Here is a 14,107-nt window from a genome sequence, read left to right as displayed (position 1 = left end):
CAGGGCTCTAATCTGGGCCTGCCGACTCTAGAGCCCATGCTCTGAGCTCGGGGCTGTGCTGCCTGCAGCCTCCCCGGGGGGTGTGGTGAGGAGTGGAGAACTAGCCACACACGGCCTGGCAGAGTCCACACTCCAGCCATGGTAACCACTTCTATTAAACAATGGTCATTGACTTGCAGGCCTTGGAGGAGAGCATCACACAAGAGAAAAACAGAGTGAAGAAGGCGTTACAGGAAGAGCAGACGAGAACCCAGGAGCTGGAGAACCGCTTAGCCCGCCAGAAGGAGGTACGCAGCTCAGGGGGACAGAGTCGGCTCGGACCCGATCTGGCTCGAGGGCCGTGTGGAAGTCAGTTCAGAACTGAGATGGCGAGGGCAGAGCAGAGTAGAGCGTTCTGGTGTGATTTGTCCTTGGTGGGCTCAGCTACTTCGGGAAGTACCAGGGACTTGAGAGAACCCTGGAGCTGTAGCCTTGACAACCAGTGGGTAAAAATTGTAAACAGCGTAAAACACGGGCATAGATAGGGCTTGGGACACAGATTGGAGCTGGTGACATGGGTGTCTTCTGCGTGGATGTTGTGTTCCAAAGCGTAGAAGCGGGAATGACAGAGTCATGGACCCCAGGGGCTGCGCGAGTCCTCCACCAGCATCCCCAAATCATCCAGCCTCCAGCTCCAGCACCGAGGAATTGTCCACAGCCCAGGACAGTCCACGCAGGGCTGATCCCTTGGCTGGCAGAGTTTTTCCTTCAGGCTGAGTTGGGGCAAACTCTTGCCCCAGAAGGGCGTCACTCCCCCACACACTCCAGGCTTCCTCCACTTGATAACTTGGTTGGAGAGTGGAGGCAGCTGCTCCTCCCAGCCCAGGTGCCCTTGTTTCTCCTTCTGTGCCTCACAGGACAGGAGCCTGGCCTGGTCCCCTCCTCTGGCCTGCTCTGCCCTTCAGAAGTCACAGACTGGCAGCTCACTGGCTGAAAGGGCCTGCAGATATGTTGTTTGGCTCCAGAGTGTTTTATTTGGAATTCATAAAATTTATTTAAAAACTCAGATTTCCATCCTCTCTTGAAAAGTCAGGAAATCTGGCCCTCATTTCTACTTGGCAAAAATGGACTGGAGCCTAACCAATTAGTAGCAGTTTGCCACGGTCCTCGCCGTTCGCTATTGTGTTAAACACGGCCCACTTCATTTTTGGTCTCTGCCTGGCCCTCATAGGTATTTAAGTTTGCAACCCATCACCCACTTTCCTCCTAAAGTGGGGTAACCAGGACCAAATACTCTTCTCCAGCTGTGGCAGCCTAAGGTAGAACTCTCCCCTCCCTTGTTGACAATGTTGTACTTCTCTTAATATGCCCAAACTGGCTTTTGAGAAAGCTGTATTACATTGTTGATTCATGTTTAGCTTGTGGTCCCCCTCGGATCCCCAAGCCTTTTTCACACATGCTTTCATGAATCCCTCAATCCCAAGACCGCACAGAGGAGTGCAAGCTTTGCAACCAGATGAGATCCAAGTTTGAATCCTGGCTGGGCTATTTCCTGGCTATGGCAGATCTGTCAATACCTCTCTTCTTGAAAGGCTGCGAGGGTGAAATACAATGTATAATGAAGTGTCTGGCCCAGCATTGTGGCTGAGTAAATGGAAGCTACTATCATAGTCCCTGTTTGCCACTTCAGCCTCTACCTCTGTTAGGGCCATTGTTTTCTGCCCACCCTCACTCCTCAGGGTAAAACCCTTGCTCACCCACCGCTGTGGCAGAAATAAGAAGACAGCTGGGCAAAGCCTGTGCAATTTGATCTGTAAACAGTGTCACTGAGACTTACCCCTGAGTTATTCCTCCAGGGCTGGTGAGGAGGAGGAGGGTCTGCAAGGAGTCACTCGAGTCAAATGCCACCAAGAGGTCAACCACGTGGGGCTGGGGAAGGCCTTTGAATTGAGAGATTTTTAGGTCATGGGGGACTTCAGGAGAAAGATTTAAGCTTCTTTGCAGAGAGGAGCTGCGGCATGTCACCCCAGGTCTATTAGAATGTCAGCCCGCTCCTGGCAGAACCTGTCTGTGGTTTCCCATGGAGGGAGTTTGAGAGAGGAGTCCCAGCCGCAGACCTCAGTCAACCTCAAGTGGTTATTCGATTTTTTCATTTTTTTAGCTCTTCCTCCACGGTATCAGACGAATCTTTAAGGACAACACAGGCAGTAGGTCATAATTTGGGTTTCGAGATCATGTTAAAGGTTAACCCCATTACCTGCTGTGAGCACGGGAGCCCGCGTGTGAGCCGCGCCGTCCCGCCCAGCCGCAGAGGAAACACCGAGAAGGCCTGATAGGTGCGTGGACGTGGGGTCAGACGCAGCAGAGCCAACCCTAAGTCACTAGGAAGTGCCTCCAAGTCTCTTTCACAGTTTATGGGGAAATGTCCTGCCCTGGAACCCCCCGAAAACATTCAAAATAAACGTGAAATTCCCACATCGCTGCTCTTCTGCTTCGTTTAGGGCTGGTGTTGGGACAGCAGAGTGTTAGAGTTTTTAAAACTACTTCTCACTGCAAAATATACAAGCTGTCAGCTGTATTATGGATGGAATTCTTTCTGCGGGCTAATCTGGGGCCCTAACCATCAGTTACAGTGGTAACTGTTCCAAGTTCCGAACAGTCAAGCTGGTGTTTAGAAGACAAGCTATTCGAGGCCGGGCGCGGTGGCTCACGCCTGTAATCCTAGCATTCTGGGAGGCCGAGGCGGGCGGACCGTTTGAGCTCAGGAGTTCAAGACCAGCCTGAGCAAGAGTGAGACCCCATCTCTACTAAAAATAGAAAGAAATTATCTGGACAACTAAAAATATATAGAAAAAATGAGCCGGGCATGGTGGCGCATGCCTGTAGTCCCAGCTACTGGGAAGGCTGAGGCAGGAGGATCGCTTGAGCCCAGGAGTTTGAGGTTGCTGTGAGCTAGGCTGACGCCATGGCACTCTAGCCTGGGCAACAGAGTGAGACTCTGTCTCAAAAAAATAAAAATGAATAAAATAAAATAAATAAATAAAAAAAGAAGACAAGCTGTTCGAAAGCTGAGGTCCCCTTTCTTGCAGTGACGAGAAATGGCCGGCAATTTATTTCCTTTGGTGATGTGCATTGGCCATTTAGTTGAACAGCTTATCAGCAGGTAACTTCCTAGACAAAATTCCTTGGTTGGGGCACCAAAGACGAACCATGCTCTCTTCCCTGCGTCCTACCAGAGCATTTCCTGCGAGGCTCTCTCCCTCCCTCTTGTACAAATTGGCATATTGTGGCCCAATAATTCAGTACACTGCCCTCCTCTTGAAACCAGATTCTCTCTAAGTGATTTATTTCAATAATGGAAAATTTCATTATTAATGAGATTCTTCTTTTTATCAGAGAGGCTGCCTGGTCCAGCGATAAGCCCGCGCCCTCTGCTCGCCCCTGCCGAGGGCCTCTGTGCTTTTCTCTGGCAGACTGCACGGCCTTGGGCCCTCCCGGCTTCCAGTTCCTCGGTTTCCTCATCTGTAAAATGGGGCTGCTCACAGCACTTCTCTGACAGGGCTGCCGTGAGAGTGAAGGGCTGGCCAGGGGCCCAGCGTGTCATCGCCACCCCAACGTTTTAGCTGTTATTGTTATTATTATTAGCAACTTCCTCCCTGGGTGTGCAGCAACCCAGACCCCTGGTCGTTGCCTTGTAGGTTTGGGAGACCAGCATGGCCCACGAGAAAAGAAAAGCGAAGGAAGCCATAGAGTCGGAAAAGAGAAAAGTCCAAGATCTGGAGAACCACTTAACCCAACAGAAGGAGGTATGAGCAGCAGAGGGAGAGTGGGCTGTGGCAGCCAGAACCTTCCGGAAGGAGCTCCAAACCAGGTGTGCCCTGAGAGAGTGCGGTGGAAGCACATGCAGGGGCTAGAGTGGCACCTCCGTCTGGAGTGGCCGGCATCTGCCACTTACGGGCTGTGTGACCCAGGGCAGACCTGACCTCCTGTCCCTCAGTTTCCTCACCTGTAAAATGGGAATGAGAACAGTCTCTACCTCAGAGGATTAAATGCAACGAGATATAAGTACGTAGAACTGCACCCTGCACATAGCACGCCCTCGGGAAGCTTTTCCTGCTCTTGGGCTCAGCTACCTGGGGGGGAGGGACGCCCTCCAGGAAAGAACCTTGGGTCGTAGTCCGGGGACGCCCCTCAGCCAGCATCCTCCTCCTCCTCCTAGAAAGGTATTGAGACACACCTAGCATGGCCTCGGGAGACAGTACCCACTCCTGGCCCTAGCATCTTGGTGTCACAGAGTGAGAGGCAGGAACGCGACCAGCTCACGTGGTAGCCACGTCACATAAGTGCCAGGGATCCGTGCCTTTGGGGGTGGATGAGAAGTGCACCCCTGGACACAGGACGATGTGGGGAAGGTGGGAGGTCTCCGAGTGCCAGGCCCAGGCAGAGCTGGAGGCAGCCACTCCACCCTCCCACCCACCCGTCAGCCTGGGGACAGGCCCACCCAACACACCTGCTCAGAGCAGCATGAAAGCCAGGCCCTCGGGTCAGCCTGGGCGCCCAGGCCACACCCTGGGAGAAGGAGCCTGGGGGTGGCACAGACACACACGTGCCAGCCCTCACGGAAAATGCAGAAACAGAGCTGACGGCTCAGGGAATTGTTCCATTCAGTTTTGTTCATCCACCACACATATGCACTGAGCACCCACTGTGTGCCAGGCCCTGGGTGCCGGGGACACCACAGTGAGCCAGGCGGACCAGGGCTAGGCTGCCCAGAGCTTTAGTGGAAGCAAAGGCAGGGACAGCTCCAGACCACAAGTGCTAAGGGGAGGAGAAAAGTAGGGGATGGGGCTAGAGAGTGGTCTACAGGCAGAGAGGGCCTCTCGGAGGAGGTGACATTTGAGTGAGCCCTGGAGGGGAAAAGGAGCCGGGGGGCAGAGAGGGCCACTGGGTGAAGTGGCACAAACTCAGGGGAGCAGGGCCTGAACCAGCCAGAGGGGTGGGTGGGCGTGAGGAATGAAACTGAAGCTGGCGGGGCAGTGGGAGACACAGGAGGGCTCAGGGGAAGGAAGCAGGAGACACTGGGCAGGAGAGGCGGAAGGAGCAGTAGAGCATGTGGGGCTAAAAGTCCCATTCTGGGCTCAGATCCCAGCTCTGCCCCAACACGCTGTGTGACCCTGAGCAAGCCCCTTGCCCTCTCTGTGCCCTCAGTGTTAATGGGGGTATAGTGGCAGAACCACCCTAGAGGTCTAATGTGAGGAGTCAGTGCATTCATGCTTGGGAAGCCCCTGTCCCAGCGAGGTCAGAGTCCGGGCAGGGCGGGGTGCAGTGGTGCAGCAGGGTGGGGGCCGGACAGCCTTAGCAAAGACCTTGGCAGAGGGACTATGCCACGCCCATGAGGGAAGTGAGGTCAGAGTCCAGGTGGGGTGCGAGAGCACAGACAGGGAGCAAGCCTCGACAAGGGGTGGGACCCAAACTGTGGTCACTGCTGCCCCCAGAGCATCCCTTATATGTATGGGCCACAGGTGGGGTCTTGAAGCCGGGCTCCTGCCAGGCTCTGTGCCAGCCCAGATATGGACATATAAACCTGTCTCCCGCCTCTGGGGGGTGGGAGGTGGATCAGGAGGACGGATAAGGCAGGGCTTGGAGGCCACTGGTTAGGGCAGGGGCACTGGTGTCCACACTTGCACGGCCACTTCCTGGTGGCGTGACCTTGGAAGGTTACCTGCCCTCGTCCTGCCTCAGTTACAGCCTCCTTTTCCTTGCCTGTGAACTGAGGACGGTGGGCACACGCTGTCGGGGGCTGTGCAGAGCGGACGCACTAACACACTCAGTGCACGGCGTCCTCATGACTGTCTGCACTTGTCATGTGCCGAGCAGCGCGTGGTGAGAGGAGGGAAAGAGCCTTGGCTGCCTCCTTCGACAGGCAGGACTGGGCCCTGTAGGGTGGGGCTGGACAGTCTTAGGCAAAGACTCAGCAGTGGGAAAACGCCAAGTGTGCACAGGGAGGCGGGGTCAGAGTCCAGAGGGGTGGGGGTGGGGGGGACACCGTGTTGGGGGGCAGGGCACGTCCATATGTGGTGTGAAAACATTGGAAACATCTTTTCTCTGGGGCCACGTGCATCCCCAAAGTCTCATCCTGCCCCTCAAATTATAGCCTTCCCATCTCCCAGCATAGCAGGCCCTGGAACAATTTTCAGTTGTTTTTCTTTTTGCCGATGATGCCTGTTCACCAAAGAAAATTTAGAAGATACAGACCAGTAAAAAGAAGAAATTATAAATTGCCTTAATCTCAATTCCCCCAAAATAACCACCATTTACATTTCAGTACATATCCCTGCAGTCTTTGTACATGTGCGCAGATATTTAAAACACTTCCCTTGTGAACTGTGTGTTGGTGTCGGGAGCCTGACGGCGACAGTTTCAGCAGTTGCAGTTTGTCAGCCCCACCCAGGCTGTTACCTCCAGGGGCTTGCGCAGGGGAGTCAGGGCCTCCGATTCCCTCCTCATCACCAGATCTACAGGGCAGGTGTCCTCAGCTCCAATCTGTCCTGGACAGGACACCCACGCCTTTGTAGACGGGAAGAGACCGGCTGTGTCCTCCTTTGAAGCCACAGGCATCGGGCCTGCTAGGCCAGGCGGCGTCTCCCCAGCATGGTCTCTCCGGCCCCACCTCCCCAAAGCCAGGTACTCGCCACGAGGGCCTGCATCGGTGCCAACACAGCCCAGTGTATTCAGTGGCTCAGCACCAAAGGATGTGACCTGAACACTCACCAGCATGTCACTTCCTGAACACCAGCCCCGAAATCCTGAATGATGATGAATCACTAACCAACACATGGCCCTGAGCTCTCGTGCCCAAACCGTGACTCAGGGGTCCCATCAGTGACTGGTCCTGGTGTCCCGTTGCAGTGTCATTTCCCTTTGAGGGCACAGGCCCTCAAGCCACTGTCGTTGACTTCCAGATCTCAGAGAGCAGCATCGCCTACGAGAAACACAAAGCCAAGGAGGCCATAGAGAAGGAAAAGAAGAAGGTGCAAGACCTGGAGAATCACCTGACCAAGCAGAGGGAGGTACGAGCCTCAGGGAGGGACAAGAGCCCAGCGGGGGAAGGGCAGTGCTCTGGAGCCAGGCTCTGGGTTCAAATCCCACCTCCCATCTCTGGCTGTGGGACTTTAGGCAAGTTACTTACCATCTCTGTGCCTTGGTTTCCCCACTTATGAAATACAGGTGGTACCAGTAGGTCAATCTCTGAGCTGTTGTGAGAATGACTGCTGATGACACGTAGGTATGACGAGCTCACGGCCCGGCAGTGAGGGGCAGGCTCCAAACCCGGGACTGTCCGACCCGAACCCTCCACTGTGCAGCTCCATGTGGCCTCAGCTGCCTGGGGTGACAGAGATGTCACAGTATGGACACCTGGATTTCTGGTCACTTTGATGTCAGCTGATGCCCTCCAGAACTTGTCGTCATAATTATCATCACCTTCTTCATCAAGATGCATTTACTACTATTACCAGGAGTAACAGGTGCAGTGACAATAGAGGCGGATGTTGTGAACCACCCTGTCTTACGTACCGCACACGCAGCAGGACATAATTCACCCCTGCTGGGTCCCAGCAGTACAAGGGACACACACACACACACACACACAGAATGACCAATGTCTCAAAGGTAAAGCAAGTGACAAACACACAACCTAGCCCTAAAAAAGTCTCTCTATTTATGTCAGTCTTGGATCATTTTCTTTAAAGCAAGGTTCCCAAACATTAGCATGTACTAGAATCTCTGGGGAATTTATTTTAACTGCCAGTTTCTCAGGCCCCAGAGATTTTGATCCACCGGGTGCAGGGTGCAGGGTGGACTCAGGAACCTGTGTGTTTAACAAGCAGCCCGTGTGCTCTTTGAACAGCCCTGCTCCAGGAAAACTAGTGTCGGGAAAGCACATCTGGATTGCACACCAGCCTGGGCACACTTTTAACCAGGGTCCTTGACTGACTGGCATGCGTCCAGAGAGGGCGGACTAGAGTCCAGTGAAGGGGCATGAGGCTTGTCAGCTCAGGGCTGTCATACTCCCGGAGGACGCCCCGCGCAGAGGCGTCACGCTGCAGGCTGCGAGAGGGCCCGAGAGGAGCAATCTGTTTCCAGGCAGCCTTGTTTCCCCAAATGAGGTACCGTGGATCTTCCCGGAAATACATCAATTTAGGGGTACACAGAAGGAGAAATTAAAATTTTAAAAATAGATGAATTGGGACATAAAATGGATCAGGAATGAGACTCATGGAGAAAAAAATATGTATCATGACATCAGTGAATGGGTCACAAGTTTTACTCCAGCAGTTACAGTAAGTAGGAAAGGAGAAAAGAGAGAAGAAAAGGAATTTCAGACCCGCGGGAACAGTGAACTTTGTTCTCCTGTCCTTGGGCAGGGAGCAAAGATGCCAGGCGAGTGTTCTGCCCTAGGGCAGGGCGGCTTCATGGCCATCAAAGAAACAATTTCAGTTTGTTGTGGATTCTCAGAGACACCTGGAATGTGTCACTGAGCTGTGTGTGACAGGCCGCTCTGCGGGATGCCTGCCTTTGTCCCCAGTGAGGTATCCTCCGGCCAGGCCTGTGTGTTGTCCTCATTGGAATTTCTCCACAATAATAGTGATGTAAAGACCCTAAGAAACAATCAGATGGAATTCATCAGCAGTACAAAGAAGATGAAGGAACTCCCAGGTGAGACTTGCACCAATAACATGATGAAAATGGTATTTATATTTTATTTTTTCCAAAAAAAAATCCATTTCTTTTCCTTATTATAAAAGGAACACCTGTCATCTTAGTAAATTTGAAAAACACAGACAATCACTCGGAAGAAGAAAATAAAAACTGTGTTTCCGCTGAGCAGTGTTGCCACTAGTGACATTTTAACGTGGTTCCTTCCAGAGCATCTTCATGCTGAGCGTTATCACAGACATCAATAAGTATCAATTTATCACAAAGTTAGTCACTTATACTGTGACAGTGTGCACACGCTTTGGAAGCTATTTTTTGTACTTAGCATGTTATAAGAATGTCTCTGTGTCATGGAACAATCTTCCGCGACCTGGGTTTGCTGTGTGGGATGGACCCCAGGTTATTTGCCCTCCCCGTGGCCAGGCACGGGGGTGGTTTGTCGGTTTTCGCTAGTGTAGATGATGCTCAGTTGAACAACCCCGTGCATCACTCTTCACGTCCTTGGGATAAATTCCCCAAAATGGAATTGGATACAAACAAACATTTTTGGGCTTATAATACACATTCCCAAATTACCTTCCTGAACTGCTTTACCAGTTTATGCTGCTACCAACACGGTCTGAGAATGCCAGTACTACATCTCAAGAACTTTTTTTTTTTTTTTACTTTTTTAGAGACAGGTCTCGCTCTGTCACCCAGGCTGGAATGTCATGATGAGATCATAGCTCACTGCAGCCTCCAACTCCTGGGCTGAAGTGATCCTCCTGCCTCAGGCTCCTGAGTAGCTGGAGCTATAGGTGTATGTCACCACGCCTAGCTAATTTTTTTATTTTTATTCTTTGTAGAGACTAGGTCTTGCTATGCTGCTGGGATTACAGACATGAGCCACTGTGCCTGGCCACAAGAATATATTTTAAATTGGATTAAACAATGTTCATAAAATGCCCAGCACAGTGCCTGCCAAGAAGCCCACACTTCATGTGATTTGAGTAGTTTCTCAGGAGGAGAGTAGAATTTTGACAATCGAACATCAGAAGGACCAGGCACGGTGGCTCACACCAGTAATCCGAGCACTCTGAGAGGCCGAGGCAGGAGGATCGCTTGAGGTCAGGAGTTTGATACCAGCCTGAGCAAGAGTGAGACTCTGTCTCTACTAAAAATAGAAAAAATTAGCCAGGCAACTAAAAATAGAAACAAAAAACTAGCTGAGGGTGCTGGCATGCACCTGTAGTCTCAGCTACTTGGGAGACTGAGGCAGGAGGATTGCTTGAGCCCAGGAGTTGGAGGTTGCTGTAAGCTAGGCTGATGCCACGGCACTCTAGCCTGGGCAACAGAGTGAGACTCTGTCTTAAAAAAAAAAAAAATCAGAAGAATGGGTTCAAGAGTCGGGAACCCTCCAAGGTGTGTGAGAACATGGCGGCTGGAGTCCCCTCTGGCCAGGGCCTGGTAGGCGGAGATAGGTCATCACTGTCTGTCGAAGCCCCAGAGGAAAGCAGAGTATCCTGAAGGCAAGGAAAGAAGGAACTCAGCACATGTGTGCTGGAGAAGAGATTTAGAGAGACATGACAGCCCTCCGCAAATATTTAACAGGCTGTCTCATAAAAGAGAAATAAAACTTACTCAGTGAGTTCCAGGTGACAGACACAACTCAGAGACCAGAAATCACAAGGAGACGGATCTCAGCTGAAGATAAAGAAGAGTTCTATTAATACAATAATTGGAACTTTCCAGAGAAGGCACGGACTTTGCTTACAAAGGATCAGCAGAATGATGACAGCGTAGAGTTTACTTCTCGCAGGCAGCAGGGCGGAGAGGCTAGGGGAAATATCTATCCCTGAATGTCTGTTATTTTGATGTCTGTTGTTGTCTATTAGGAAATAGAATTAAAAGGGCAAAAAGAAGAGGTTTTGAATAATAAATTAAGTGACGCGCTGGCCGTGGTGGAAGAGGCCCGGAAGACGCAGACGGCCGACAGCCTGCGGGCGGAGAGCCTGGCCGTGCAGCTGCACGAAACGCTGGCGGAGCTGGAGACCACCAAGACGAAGATGGTAAGTCGGGGCCTGGTAAGAGAACGCCCCCATTTCCCCTCCTTTCCCCGTTGGAATACTCCCATGCCAGGAGTGGGAGGCTTCCCGACCTCAGCACTGCTGACGTTCTGGGCCAAGTGACGCTTCCCGTTAGGGGCTGTCGTGTGCATCGGGGTGCTCAGCATCGTCCCTGTTCTCTACCCACTAGATGCCAGTAGCCCTCTCCCCGCCGCTGTGACAACCAAAAATGTCCCACAGAGGACAAAATTGCCCCCTATTGAGAAGCACCGGTTTAGAACAAAAGGTACACAGAGGCTAGCATGCCCTCTCTCCAGGGCGCTCTAAGAGGTGATGCAGGATCCTCACAGCATCAGGGAGAAGGACTGGGGAGCCCCGGAATTTAGTGACCCGTGACTATTCCACAGATTCTAAGACAGTGTTTTAAAGCTTTGGCTCGGCATTCAAGGCTCTCCACAGTCAGGGCTTGACGTCGCATTCATGCGACGGGTCTGCGGGCAAGGAGGTGATGAAGGCTAATCCGCCAGAAGTGCATGAAGTACATTTGAGAGACGGTGTGGTGCTGGAGAGACCAGCTCTGGGTGTGGCATGTGGTGGCCGCTGCAGAGTCAAGAATCACAAGGACACATGGTGGGGGCTGGGCAGAGGAATGGGAAAGAGTCACCGCGGAGAGAGTTACAGGGGCAGGACTTGCTAAGTGGCTCACGGGACAGGAGCACCAAGGAGAGGAGACACCAAAGGAGACTGACTGCAAGCTCCCAGCCAGGGCACCTGGGGAGGGGACGGCGTAGGGACGGCACAGGGGTGGGGATATGGAGGTTCGGGGGAGTGGGGGGACCTCATCAGAGGGATCCTCTTTTGGAGAAGATGAGGCAAGACGGGAGTCCGGTGGCGGCACAGTAGACAGGGGAGAGAAAGCAAGACGAGGGCTTGATTAGAAAGACGGCCTCACAGGCACGGCCGCCAAAAGGTGGGCAAAGAGTTCACAGCCCTCCGAGCAGACCCGAGAATAGGAGCAGGACCTGACACCACTAAGGGTGAGGGTGGCGGAGCAGAGGGAACGAGGGGTGGAGACTCCAGGAAGAGCCTCAGGAGGGAGAGGGTGGGAAAGGGTCTGACTCACCATTTGGGGGTCACTGGCAATTTTTGTTTTGAGGAAATACAAATTCATTCGTTTTTTCTTATAGAATTATTCATTCATTCATTCCACAAAGATCTGTGGAACATCTAGATCTAGATGGGGGGGGCATAGCAGTCAATAAGCCAAGTGTCTGCTGTTGTAGAGTTTACGTTCTAGTGGGCGTGAGAAACAAGGAAACAAGATCGTTGTAGGTGGTGATGACGGCCTCCGGGAATAGACACTGGAATAGAAAGTATCTCAGGCTGCTCCCAAGAGGTGGTCAGGGAGGGCTTCTTGGAGAAGGTGATACTGGAAATGAGACCTGAAAGACGGGGAGGAGTCAGCCCTGCAAGGAGCTGAGGAGCATAGAGGGCAGGGGGATCGGCACGTGCAAAGGCCCTGGGTGGGCCCCCATGCAGCCCCGGTGCGTGCAGAGGAGCTGGGTTCTTGCTGTTGTCGTCACATGCACTCCCAGATCCCAGCGTGCGTGGCTCTGCTTCCCAGATCCTGATGGAGGAGCGGATGCTGCTACACCAGCAGATGGTAAAGGCGCTGCAGGATGAGCGAGAATCACAGAAACACGAATTTGAGGAAGAAATCTCAGAATACAAGGAGCAAGTCAAACAGCACTCCCAGACGATTGTGAGTCTGGAGGAAAGACTCCAGAAAGTGACAGAGCACCATAAAAAAATCGAAGGAGAGATCGCAACTTTGAAGGACAACGAGCCAGGTAGGGCCAAAGGGATGCGGAGGAAATCCTCACGTCACGGGCAGGTTCTGCTTCTCCTGTGGGTCCCAATAGGCTGACTAATAAGAAAAGGCCACACGCCACTTAAAATCTCGTGCATTCCCTGGAGACCCCCTTTTGTTCTTGTCACACAATGTGAGAAGCCCTCCAGGGCCCCGGCTGAACAGTGATGACAATGAACTGGGACGTCCTTTGTGCCCACCTAGTGAGCCGGCGAGACGCCCAGGCCACCAGGGCTGTTAGGGGAATCGAGAGGCATCAATTCAGAACGGTCTTTCCACGTGAAAGCACCTCGTGCAGGGAGGTTGGAGGCTTCTCTCTGCCGTCAGCCTTTGGCAGCTTGGCTAGTGCACTTTCCTTACCCACCGGGATTTGTCTCTTAGAAAATAAACCCGAAAGAGGCTTAAAAAAAGAACTCAGAGTCATGAGCACTTATTCGCCCTAAGTGGTCAAGGTAACTCATATTATTGCAAAAATACTAAGCTCTTGGAGAAAGTTCTAGAAGTAGAGGCCTCAGGCCAGGGTTTTTTAACCTCGGCACTGTTGACATTTGGGGCAGGATAAGGCTTTGTTGGGGGGTGTCCCGTGCACTGCAGGGTGTTCAGCAGCATCCCTGGCCTCTACCCACTCGATGCCAGTAGCAGCCCCACCCCAGTATGACAACCACAGTGTCTCCAGACATTGCCAGTGTTCCCCAGAGGCAACCTCAGTCCTGGTCTGTCTCACGCGGTTAGCTGGCTGTCAGGGCCCACCTCGTGCACGCATGTGTTCATTCGTTCATTCATTCATTCGGCACTCTCAGTTGAGCCTCTGCCATGTTCCAGTCTCGTGTAGGCACTGGGATTTGGTGATGGACAAGCCAGTTATTGCCCCTGCGGTTAACCAGATTATCACCGTCCCCTGATCCAGGATGAGCAGGGCACCGTGGCAAGGACAAGGAGCAGGGCTCAGTTTGCTAACCCAGAGCCTGGGTCGGAGGGAGGATTTTGAGCTGGGATCCGAAGGGTGACTACATCTGTGTCACCCTCACCTTAGATCAGTGCCTGCCATAAAGCAGGCGTTCCATAAATGTTTGTTGACTGAATAAACGGGTGAGTGGTGAGAATGGAAGCCAGAGGCAGGGGGGTGAGGAAGTAAGTGTGGGGTGAGGACAGGAAGATGCTGAGCACAGATTATTCCTCCGAGACTCTTGTCTGGGTGGAAAGGAGAAGGAAGAGCAGGCGGGGTAACCCAGGGGCTGAGGCTGCACCTCTCACCCGCTTAGCCGAGTGGCCGCGGGCAGGTTCCGTCCTTTGATGCCTGTTTCCTTGTCTATAAATGGACTTAGCGATCCCTCCCTTGTAGAGCAGCTGGGAAGACTGCGTGGCCTCCCGCTCAGAGAGAGCCCCCAGCCTGTGACACAGAACGCGTGGTGGGTCTCACTAGCAGGTGGAGGGTTCCTAAGTTGTTTATAAGCAAAGAGGAAGGACAGCAGCTGTTGCATGAGGACTCTAATAA

The 14,107-nt window shown here is 52.7% G+C and overlaps 1 protein-coding gene across 5 annotated transcripts in view; it reads left to right on the top strand.

Annotated features, from left to right (window-relative positions):
• FHAD1 (forkhead associated phosphopeptide binding domain 1) overlaps window positions 1–14,107 on the top strand; it is a 120,223-nt gene that overhangs the window by 81,309 nt on the left and 24,807 nt on the right. For all 5 annotated transcript variants that reach the window (XM_045548659.1, XM_045548663.1, XM_045548661.1 and 2 more), the window contains 5 exons: window positions 180–287; window positions 3,678–3,785; window positions 6,942–7,049; window positions 10,572–10,745; window positions 12,367–12,592. In XM_045548659.1, the coding sequence (XP_045404615.1) occupies window positions 180–287; window positions 3,678–3,785; window positions 6,942–7,049; window positions 10,572–10,745; window positions 12,367–12,592 (724 nt within the window). The remainder of the gene's footprint in view (window positions 1–179; window positions 288–3,677; window positions 3,786–6,941; window positions 7,050–10,571; window positions 10,746–12,366; window positions 12,593–14,107) is intronic.

The sequence above is a fragment of the Lemur catta genome, chromosome 3, assembly GCF_020740605.2.
Source record: "Lemur catta isolate mLemCat1 chromosome 3, mLemCat1.pri, whole genome shotgun sequence".
Lineage (NCBI taxonomy): Eukaryota > Metazoa > Chordata > Mammalia > Primates > Lemuridae > Lemur > Lemur catta.
This window is presented reverse-complemented; position numbering and strand designations above follow the sequence as displayed.